We start from the raw sequence: 10,940 nt of genomic DNA on the forward strand, positions 1-10,940 counted from the left end.
TTTGAGATGAGGTCTTGCTATGTCATCCAGGCTGGTCTCAAATTCCTGGGCTCAAGCCATCCTCCCACTTCATCCTCCTAAAGTGGTGGAACTGCATATGTGAACCACCACACTTGGCCTAGGAGAAGTTGCTTTCTGAGTCAGTCTTCTTACCTATAAATTAGGGATAATAATAGAGCTTACTTCATAGAGTTGCTGCAAGAAAGGATTATATGTATGAAGCGTCTTCATCCTGGCACAAGCTAGACTTTGGTAGCAGCTGCTATTGCTACCCATATTGGGCATATTGTGCGCCCAAATAATGCAGCTGTGAAGCTAATGTTCAGATGTACGCGTATACAGTATATGTCAAACAAATGCTCGCTGGGGGCTGTAAACAAGCATATGCGTACATCTCCCTCTCTCAGGGTCACACTGCTCACTCCATGCTGCCACCCCTAGGGCCACAAAAACCGTCTCCTGAGGCAGGCCAGAGTCTATGAGGCTTGGCTGCGGTCCAGCCGGGGCTCAGATGTCAAGCCCTGCATTATTGAGATCAGAGCCTTTGTCCCTCCTTGCTCCTGGCTCTTGGTTGCCTGTCCTCCGTTTCCCTCCAGGCTTTGCATGGCGCAGGCAGCCACTCCGGGGGGCTCAGGGCTCCCCTGTAGCCCCAGGCAGGCCTTGGCTTTGTACCAGTATCTCTTCCGGTGCCCCGCAGGTCCAGGCCAGCTCCGGGCTGCACTTTGGCAGGTGAGGGAGGGGCACTGCCTTAGAAGGAAGGAGACAGCCGGGGGCCTGACGTCACCTTGCCCCTCCAGGTGCAAAAAGGCTGCGGGTGTCCCCGGGGGCTGGAGCTGCCCCTTGTGCTGCTGCAGATGGAGCGAAGTCGGCGGGCCCAGGAGCAGGTAGGGGCTGGCCGGGGGTGTGGCTGAGGCCAGGGTGGGTGCCCCCTCACGCCTTGGCACCCCATCTTCCTGCAGCTCCTGTGGGACTTGGAGCTGCTGACTGGTGTGGAGCTGGGCCTCTTCTGGCCACCCCAGGCCCAGTTTTTCGGTCCGAGGGGCCAGGCCCAGCATGCATGGAGCCAGCACTGTCAGCCAGGTGGTAGCAAGGGTGGGGACCCCGAGCAGCTGGTGAGTGGGTGAGGGGGCACGGCGGGGACAGAGGTTCTGGGGACACTGGGGCCCTGCTGTGGTGAGGGCAAGTAGAAGGGGCACGGTTTTGGAGACAGGGCTGGGTTCGAATCTCCATGCTGAACCCCCTGTGGGCTCTGAGTCTACCTTTCCTCAGCTAGAAAATGCCCATGAGGCCGGGCACGGTGGCTCACGTCTGTAATCCCAACACTTTGGGAGGCTGAGGCGGGCGGATCACCTGAGGTTGGGAGCTTGAGACCGGTCTGACCAACATGGAGAAACCCCGTCTTTACTGAAAATACAAAAATTAGCCGGGCATGATGGCACATGCCTGTACCTGTAATCCCAGCTACTTGGGAGGCTGAGGCAGGAGAATCGCTTGAACCTGGGAGGTGAAGGTTGCGGTGAGCTGAGATTGCACCATTGCACTCCAGTCTGGGCAACAAGAGCCAAACTCCGTTTACCCCCAACTCCCCCGCCAAAAAAAAAAAAAAAAAGAAAGAAAGAAAACACCCACAAGAAGAGATCTTTCTCCAAGGGCTGTCAGGAGGAACAGTGGACTACGCCTGGCACACAGGGCCTGCTCTTCCAGGCAGGCCGTTATTCTCATTCCACAGCTAACGACTGTCTTGGTCAAATCACCTGTGTGGTGATACCTGGAAGCCTTTCCATGTGACCGCCACGTGGGAGGAAAGCAGCCTGGCAGGGCCCCAGAGAGCAAAGACAATGAAGTGTGCCGCTGAGACACAGGCGCCCACAGCCCCAGCCATCGGCCTCTCCCTCCAGGGCTGCAGCTGGGCTGAGACTCCAGGAGGGGGTGCTGTGGTGACTGGGCCCAGAACAGAGTGGGGAACTGGGAATGTGGGTCCCAGTCCTGGCTCAGCCAGCAGCTGTCTGAGTCACTTTGGGCAGGTTAGTAGCCCTCTCTGGGCCAAGGCACCCTCAGCTGTAGCAGGAGCGGGTGTTCGTGGTGCAACTTAGGAAGGGTTCAGCCGACATTGCTGGCAAGAACTGTGGTCTCATCTGAGACTCAACTGGGAGGAGGGATCCGTTTCCAAGCTCCTTTGCGTGGAGGGGAAGTGGCGGGCACAGAGGGTATGAATTCCAGGAGGCAGGGATCATTTAGGGGCCATCTTAAAGCCTGGCAGCCACACTGGGGGATGGAGCCATGTGGACTAGGTTGTCCCCAACCCTTCCAGAATTCTAGGCTGCACCTTCTACCCCAGGACAGGGACTCCCTGAGCCAGAACCATCAGCTCCTGGAAGGGTGAGTCTCCCTGGGGAATCCTGCCTTTCCCTCTGTGAACTGGGCTCTTTCTCGGTCACCTTCTGCAGTCCTGCCAGTGCCCTTCGTTATGCCTCCTGGGCTCTTAGTTGCACCCATGGTTGCCCCACGGCCCCTGGAAAGGTTAATCTCCAAATTCCAGCTCCCAGGATCTGGTGATGGGGGAGGAGGGAGGGCACTGGGGGCCTCAAGTGTTTGCATGCTGGGGTGGGGGTCTCTGGAGACTGGCAGGCAGACTCCCTCCCATTCCAGAGCCCATGGGCCCAGAGAGGTGCATCAGAGGCAGCCCTTGAACTCCTGCAGGGGGCAGGCGGGAGACCCATCATCGGCCCCAGATCTGGGTGAAGCCGGGAGTGGTGCAGGCCAAGGGTGGGAGAGCCCTGGAGGACCTGCAGAGCCCACACGCGGTACGTTGTCAGACAACTGGGAGGGCAGGGGCAGCCAGACTGGATTGGGATGAGGCAGGAAAGTCCTCTCCCCAAGTCCCAGGACTTCATTCTTCACTCATTCTTCATCTCACACTTCCTGATGGAGTGCCAGGACACCCAGCGATGGCAAGTAGGTTTTATTTGATGTGCCAATTCCACCTGGTTGGTACCAGCTGTCTCAGGCAGTGCGTCCAGTAGGATTCTGATGCTAAACTGGGGTTCAGGGGAGAAAGTTCAGGAATGAGCATCACTGGCTGCCCAGGGACGAGGGAACACAATACCAACTCCAGGCCGCCTACTTGCCACCATTCAGCCAGGCACAGGCCACCTCTTTGCCACCCTTCAGCCAGGCACAGGCCACCTCTTTGCCACCCTTCAGCCAGGCACAGGCCACCTCTTTGCCACCCTTCAGCCAGGCACAGGCCACCTCTTTGCCACCCTTCAGCTGGGCACTGGAGATATACAGAGATCAAGGAGACTGGGTGCCTGTCTTTAGATCACAGGCTAGAAACAGCATGACAATAAACAGGCAGTGGAATGGATACTATGAGCCTTGAGCCTATTAATTTAAATGAAACAGACTCTCAAATTGTTAAATAATAGATGTAGCAAAGCCACAAGCTTTTTATTGTTCCACCACGCACATGAGAGAGAAGAAAACTGCCAATAATTATTTTCTGATTGACAGAGAAGTTTTTACAAGTATTTTGAGAAGACAGGGATATATACCTTGAGAAGACAGGGATATCAATTATAACATTACCAGAGAAATAAATTTTCTAGTAAGACAACCGATGAGAATTAGAGGCGGGAGGTTGGAGGTTGTTTTTGCAGTTTGTGGCAATTATTTCTAAAGGCCCAGGAGTCTTACAAGACTCCTTTGTTCAAACAACTCTTTGAAAGATGTGTTTTCACAGAGAGTGCACCCATTTGGTTACTGTTATGAATATTCACACGTCTGATATTGCACAAGAGAACAAGCTGCAGTATTCTTGGGAAAGATCTCCATTTCAGACCTTATGAAATCCCTTTTAACCAGTTTTATGGATGCAGAACAGCGCTCCTCCTTCCACAGCTGCAGGGGAGCGGCAACACATCATCTCTGTTTTTAGATTTCTTTTGTTAATTATGAACACTTGCAGTTTTTAGGCCAGCCTCTGGCCTAAAATTTCATCTTGAATTTCCTTTGATTTTGCTGTCAGAAACAAAGAAAAGGCTAAGGGAGATTTCTTCTAAGTAAGAGTAAAAAGTAAGATGCCCAGAGCGGGTTTCTTCTCTGGGCCTGATGGGCACACCAGGACAAAGTGGGAGTAGCCGGTGCTGAGGGACCCAGGCGCCCAGCACCATGACCCTTCTCACTGCCAGGCCTCCCGTGGTGGTCTTGAGGAGGAGGCTGTGCAGGTCCCCCTGGAGTGGTCTGCCTTGGCTGGGAGGATGAGAAGGATGGGGTGGGCTGTTGGCAGGCACACATGACAAATAAGTGCGTGGCTGGCTGATGAACTGTGACAGCCTGAGGTTCAGACAGCGCCCTCAGGGCACCCCTAGCCAGGTGCTGGGACTCCCTAAACTTCCTGGCTCTAGTCTAGGTGGACTGTGCACGAGGGGACATGAGCTCCCAACACCGGTCTTTCTTCCTCAGGCTCCTTAAAAGAGCTGAACCCCACTACCAGGAGGAGCTTTGGGGTGCCAGGCAGCTCAGAGTACAAGGTGAAAAGGTCAAGCGTCTCAGGTTGGGGATGGCAGGGGTGGGTCTGCATGGGAGGAGGCTGCTGGGGTGAGGGGGAGGCTTTTCAGTGAAGCACCTTCCACACTACATTAAATGGCTTTAACAAATTCAGGAATCAGGCAAGGGCTGGCCCCTGGGGTCGGGTCTGCAGGTTCCCTCTCAAGCCTGGGCCCAAAGTGCTCTTCCTTTCCAGGACCTGGCCCAGAGGGAAGAGAGGAGTGAGGCAGAACCTGAGACCCAGGAAAGAAAGCTCACTCCCGGGACCCCTGGGCCGGGGGACCTGCCCTCCCAAAACCTGCCTTCCCAAGATGCCCTTGAAGGACTGGGCTGGGACCCGCACCTGGGCCAGGAGAGAGCAGAACTTCAAAGACCGCCAAGGATGGACACCCCTCAGAGTCTGAGAGAGGAGGACCCTCAGGATCAGAAAGCAGAGACCCCTCAGCATAAGAGAGGGGAGGCCTCCCGGGGCGAGATCAAAGATGCTCCTCAGCGTCAGAGGGTGAAGACACAGAGGGGCCAGAGCCCAAGGGCTCCTCAGGGTCAGAGAGAGGAGGCCCCCCTGGGTGAGAACACGGGCGTTCCTCAGAGTCGAGGAGAATTTAGTCCTAAGTGCCAGGGAAAGGCGAGTCCCCAGAGTCTGGGGAAGAAGATGCTGCGGTCTTGGGAAGGCAGTATCTCACAAGCCTGGGAGGTGGCTCCCGGGGAGGCCACTGTACAGCTCCCAGAGGAAGGCAGCTCCCGGAGCCATCGATGGGACTCCTGCGGGTCCCTGAAAGCACAGACTCCAAAGCCTGTGGGCAGGGAGAGCCCAGACCTCCGGAGAAGGACTACCGCGATGATGCAGGACAGGATCAGAGGCGAGACACAACAGTCGGCACCGGCGGTGGCAAAGCTAGGGGTCGCCAAGGAGGGGGCGTGGGCTGCGCTTCCCAGCCCGAAGCCCCCGGCCCGGCAGCTGCTTCCAGGTCGCGGAGCCGGAGCTGTGATGCCAGCGACCCTGCGCGCCAAGGTATCCGGGCAGCAGGGGCTCCCCGGGGGTCTTCGGGGTACCCCAGACCCGGAGCGCAATCCGCACGGGCTGCAGGGCCCTGGAGTGGGCCCTGGCCCGGGAGAGGAGGAGGTGGGCCAGGCTCGGCTTCCGGGTGCCCTCCGGGGTCGGGGGGTCGGTCCTGAGCGTCCCAAGGCCTCGAAGGCCGCGTGGCCGGCGCCCCTAGGCAAGGCCAAGGCGCCTGCGGGCTTGAGCGCGGCGCGGCAGGAGACGGCTCTGCAGCGGCTGCTGGCGCTGCACAGCGCAGCCAGGTGGCGGCGCCGGCGGGACCGTGAGCAGCAGTGGCTCCGGGTGCGTCCCCACGCAGGGATTGGGGCCTGCCTGGGGCGGGCGGGGCACCGAGGGGCGGCCGGACGCTGACTGCCCCTCTGCAGGTCCTGGAACGCCTCCACATCGCCAGGAACCGCCACTGCTGGGTTCACCCCGTGGGGCTCCCGCCCAGCCTGGCTCAACTCCCGCCACAGGCAAGACCCCCAGAAGGCGGTGGGGCCACAAGGAACCTGCACGGGTAGGGGCCGAGTTTAGTGCGCCCGGGTCCCTTTGAAGTGAGCGGACTGCACTCTGGCAGTGACTCGGGCGGGGCGCGAGGGGCGGGTGTGCCAGGTGCTGCCCCGCCCGCCCCACTGAGCCGCGGACGCTCAGCGATCTGCACCGCCAGGAGGACGCGACTGGGCGGCGGCGCGCCCTGCAGGAGCAGCTGGAACAGATGCATCAGGAGAGGACCGGGCGGCTGCGGGCCCTCGGGGCCAGGTGAGGGGCGGGCAAGGAGGCTCGTGGCGGTGGTAGGAGTCCCCTTTCCCTGGCCTCCGAGACGACAGGCCGCTCTCTCCGCAGGAACACTCAGAACTTCCTGGAACTACTGTGTTCCCCTGGTGCTGCGGATCCCGTGCCTGCAGAGTAGTGCTCGCCCTTCCCAGCCCCCTCTGGTCATTGCTGGGTACTCAAAGGGATGATTAAAGAGATGAGGGTTACGGAAAAAGCAAGAGGGCAACTTTTGCAGGTCAGATAGTTTCAGAAAGGCCTGAATGCAGCCTCAGGGCCAGGGAGGGCAGAGGAGCACAGACACACACAACAGCTTTGCCCCACCAGGAGGCCTGTTATTTCTTCTTCCCTCCCCTAAGCCCACACCTGGCCCACCGTCAGAGGGCCAGGTCTCGGGGATCAAGCAGTGCGAAGGCCCCGTTCTTGCGGAAGAATGACTCAATGCGGCACATCTTGCAGGAGACCAGTTCTTGCTTCACTGGGGGGCCTGGGAAAAGATATTAGAGGCCAAACATGGGTTCCTGAGGGAAGGACACACAGAGCATGGGAGCCCTGTCTGTCTGCACAGCCCTAGGAATCCGTCAGTGGAGTAGCCACTTTGTGGGAAGAAACAGAAAATGCTTTGGAGGCATGGGAGCTACCTGCAAATACTGGGAGCTGGTTGGAGGCCAGGATACATACAGCAGCCATCTGCCATCATTACCCCAGCTTCAGGATCCTCTACCTGCCAGGAGGGGGGCCACCCTAGCCTGCTTGTCACAGGGACAGACTGTGAAGAGATGGGACTTCCTTCTGTCTCCTGCTCCCCCCTTCTAGGGCTTGCCTCCTGCTTTTGTTAGAAAGTTATTTCCCTGACTTTCCCTTTAGGGGCCTGGGGGAAAGGGATGTTTGGGGGCAAAATCTCAACTGAGTCAATCCCCAACCATCCACCTTTTCTGCAAGACACTCAAGCAGCTGGAGAAGGACACAGGGCCGAGGAGTCTCACTTGACATTCATGAGCACAGACAGCAATGGGACGTGCAGCAACATCGCCCAGCAGCCCTCTCTGGCACATGCCTGTTCCACACCTTTCCTCTTCATCTCTGCTACTCCACTGCCTGAGCTCGGCTCCCTCCCCACTGATGGCCTTGACTCAACCTCACAGAAAAAAGACTCAGCCCAGATGGACAGCCTTCCTGCCTACGCCATCCCCTACCAGCCTCTGGCTCAGCCCTCCTGCCCCTACTCCCATCAGATTCCAGCAACTTGAGCTCCCTAGGTGATCTCATGGATTTAAATAGCACCTATAGGCCGGGCAGTGGCTCACACCTGTAATCCCAGCACTTTGGCAGGCCAAGGTGGGCAGATTACGAGGTCAGCAGTTGGAGAACAGCCTGACCAATATGGTGAAACCCTGTCTCTACTAAAAATACAAAAATTAGCCAGGCATGGTGACACGTGCCTGTGTAGTCCCAGCTACTTGGGAGGCTGAGGCAGAAGAATCTCTTGAACCTGGGAGGCAGAGGTTGCAGTGAGCCGAGATCATGCCACTGCACTCCAGCCTGGGTGACAGAGTGAGACTCTGCTTCAAAAAAAAAAAAAAAAAAAAAAAGCACCTATATTCAAATGACCTCCGAATTTGCATCTTCAGCTCTGACTTCAATCCAGATTTATAGACACAGTCACCCTACAGACACTTCAAGCATAACATAGGCAAACACACATGACTAAACAGGACCTGTTCATGCACACTCCAGCCCTGACCTCTCCCAGTCTTCCCTGTCACTGCGGCTTTAGCTAAACACCTGGGCGATTGTTCTCTCTTCCCCTTATTCTCACATTCTATCCATGGGTGAGTTCCACTGAGTCTTCCCCCAAAACATCCTGAATTGATTTCAGCTCTATTACTGATTCCTCAGGCCACTACCACAGGGTAACAAAATAGATGCCCAACTCAGTGCCAGATTCTACCATTTCCCCTGAAAAAGCCACTGCCTACATACAGGTCAGAGTGACTTTTTTTTTGAGACGAAGTCTTGCTCTGTCGCCCAGGCTGGAGTGCAGTGGCAAGATCTCGGTTCACTGCAAGTTCCGCCTCCCGGGTTCACACCATTCCCCTGCCTCAGCCTCCTGAGTAGCTGGGATTACAGGCACCCGCCACCACGCCCAGCAAATTTTTTGCATTTTTAGTAGAGATGGGGTTTCACCATGTTAGCCAGGATGGTCTCGATCTCCTGACCTTGTGATCCGCATGCCTCAGCCTCCCAAAGTGTTGGGATTACAGGCGTGAGCCACTGCGCCCGGCCCAGGGTGACTTTTTAAAAGGTTCATCAGTGTCACTCTTGAAACCTGCTTAGAACCCTCCATCAGCTTCCCTGCACACCAAATAAAATCCAAACCCATCCTTATCATCTGGCTGTTGGCCTCAGGTCCTCAGAAAGGCCTTTCCTGAAAATCCAATAAATAGCAGCACATGGCCGCTGCCTCCCCGCCCACCACCACTCCCTAGTTCTGTGGCACATGTTGACACTTCTTGGTCATCTCCTTGCTCTGTTTATGGTCTGGACCCTTCACTAGGATGCCCACTCCCTAGGACATGGCAGGTGCTCTGTCTTTGAGGTGATTTCCAAGAGGTTGGGCTCACCCAGCTGCCAGCCGTATGTGAAGCTGGTGGTGACGGGGAAGAGGTATCGCGTCTCTGGCATGTCCAGTTTTCGAGTGTTGAGGTAGCGGTAGCGCCCCTGGAAGTCGTGGGAGATGCCTTCATACAGCAGGGCTCGGGTGACAGGTGGTACTGGGTACATTTCTGACTGAAAAGGAGCCTCTGGGACAGGGCTGGGCGCCTTGGAAGGGGTTGACTTGGGGGCGGGTGGGGGTGAGAGTGGGGCTTTGGGGTGCAAGGTGGGCAGTTTGAGGGGCAGGCGGGCTGCAGCCTTAGCCTTCTGCTTGGCCTTCACCATCGACCCATACTTGCGGTACCATTCACAGCGCAACATCTTTTCCCTCAGATATTCCTCCTTCCAGAAGTTCTGCCGTAACGTGTCTATGTTGAGCTGCCGTGACATGGTGGCCAGGGAAGGAGTGGCACCAGGGTGGCTGCAGCTGAGGGGTGAGCACAGCAAGCAGAGTGCTTCTGATGGCAAGTGGCTGCCCTGGCAGTCACCTAGCAACCATGCCTCACCTCACACAGGGCCAGGGTTCTACTTGCTGTGCTCCCAGCAGACCCCATGAACCCAGCTTCCTGAGGCAGCCTGGGGCCAGGGCCCACTGGCTAAGAGCCCTGCTCCCCAAACCTCCCGCAGGGCCCACGCGGGATCTGGCATCAGAGGCTTCCAGGTTTTGTGTGCTTTCTGCGTCTGTCCTTTGGGTCTGGCCCCCTTCCCAGCCCAATGCTGAGCAAGGTGGGGGAGGTGGGGGCTGGGCTCAAGCTTCCTCCCAATCCTTCCCAGACCAGAGCTGGTCTTCTCTGATCCAAGGACCAGTCCTTGAGTTCTGCCTCCCAGCACGATCCTCCTGGGCCAGCTCTTCTATGCCTGTCTTTGGCAGCACCTTTTCCATCCTTGCCAATTGAATCTGCCCCATGGCCTCACCCCACACATGCACTTTCCAGCACCCAGCCCGTTTGGAGAGAAGCAAGAATATGACTTTAATTTAACATCAACAATGACACTGTGTAACAGCACAGGGAACAGGTAGTGGAGGGAGATGGTCAGGCTTCCTGTTCCTTAACCAGCTTTAACAGCAGAGCCCCAGCAACCTAGAAATGCCTCACCTAACCTCTTAATGGAGTGGGAATGGGCAGGGAATTGGAAATCAGAGGCTCAAAAAGTAAAGAAGGCTGATGGCAAGCCTGCGGAGAGGCCTGGAAACGAGGGAAGGGCTGAGGGCTGTGAGGAGTCCCCTAGCGCAGGTCTTCAGCAGTGAACATGCCCCTGGCCCTGCGCAGAATGGAGTCCTTGGCGGCGTCATATGGGTGCTCCTTGGAGGGGATCTCCAGGACAGCGGGGATGGACTGCTGGTGGGCGTCCAGGGCATGCCGCACCATCTCTGCGATGTACTGGTTGATGAGGATGATGCCAATGTCATCCCGGTTTAGAAACTGCCTGTGGGGAGAGATGAGACGGGAGTCTAGGGCAGCTCTGGGGGCTGCCTTCTCTCCTGCCTCCAAGTTGTTGGGCTGGGCAGTGGAGGGGAATGAGCGTGACCCAGAGGGCACAGAGAACAAGGGGAAAGGCTGCCACGCTCAACCCTATGTCAACTCTACCAAGAATCAATTTCATCCCAAAGCGGAGGGTCATGCTGACTAGGGTTGGCTTCTGCAACGCTGCCCGAAACGCTTCCAAGTGAACTGGTAATGAAAATTAGGGACATATTTGGCCGGGCGTGGTGGCTCAAGCCTGTAATCCCAGCACTTTCGGAGGCTGAGACGGGCGGATCACGAGGTCAGGAGATCGAGACCATCCTGGCTAACACGGTGAAACCCCGCCTTTACCAAAAAAATACAAAAAATTAGCCAGGCGAGGTGGCGGGCGCCTGTAGTCCCAGCTACTCGGGAGGCTGAGGCAGGAGAATGGCCTAAACCCGGGAGGCGGAGCTTGC

The 10,940-nt window shown here is 57.0% G+C and overlaps 3 protein-coding genes across 4 annotated transcripts in view; 1 reads left to right on the forward strand and 2 right to left on the reverse strand.

Annotated features, from left to right (window-relative positions):
- Window positions 1-2,494: 2,494 nt before the first annotated feature.
- LOC105550920 lies at window positions 2,495-6,578 on the forward strand. Its single transcript, XM_011995992.1, has 6 exons — window positions 2,495-2,552; window positions 2,701-2,804; window positions 4,745-5,890; window positions 5,974-6,107; window positions 6,179-6,349; window positions 6,434-6,578. Exons 1-6 carry the CDS (start codon window positions 2,495-2,497, stop codon window positions 6,498-6,500), a joined length of 1,680 nt encoding a protein of 559 aa, XP_011851382.1. The 3' UTR covers window positions 6,501-6,578.
- Window positions 6,579-6,671: 93 nt separating this feature from the next.
- LOC105550839 lies at window positions 6,672-9,462 on the reverse strand. The gene is made up of 2 exons (XM_011995896.1): window positions 8,986-9,462; window positions 6,672-6,848 (listed from the first exon to the last, which is right to left on the reverse strand). Exons 1-2 carry the CDS (start codon window positions 9,404-9,406, stop codon window positions 6,739-6,741), a joined length of 531 nt encoding a protein of 176 aa, XP_011851286.1. The 5' UTR covers window positions 9,407-9,462; the 3' UTR covers window positions 6,672-6,738.
- Window positions 9,463-9,962: 500 nt separating this feature from the next.
- Window positions 9,963-10,940, reverse strand: part of ATP6V1F (ATPase, H+ transporting, lysosomal 14kDa, V1 subunit F) — a 3,597-nt gene continuing 2,619 nt past the window's right edge. The window contains exons 2-3 of one of the 2 annotated variants that reach the window (XM_011995897.1): window positions 10,606-10,689; window positions 9,963-10,444 (exon numbers count right to left, since the gene is read on the reverse strand). In XM_011995897.1, the coding sequence (XP_011851287.1) occupies window positions 10,243-10,444; window positions 10,606-10,689 (286 nt within the window). In that variant the 3' untranslated portion in view covers window positions 9,963-10,242. The remainder of the gene's footprint in view (window positions 10,445-10,605; window positions 10,690-10,940) is intronic. The other variant, XM_011995898.1, reaches the window with a different exon arrangement.

The sequence above is a fragment of the Mandrillus leucophaeus genome, unplaced genomic scaffold (assembly GCF_000951045.1).
Source record: "Mandrillus leucophaeus isolate KB7577 unplaced genomic scaffold, Mleu.le_1.0 Scaffold5, whole genome shotgun sequence".
Classification (NCBI taxonomy): domain Eukaryota; kingdom Metazoa; phylum Chordata; class Mammalia; order Primates; family Cercopithecidae; genus Mandrillus; species Mandrillus leucophaeus.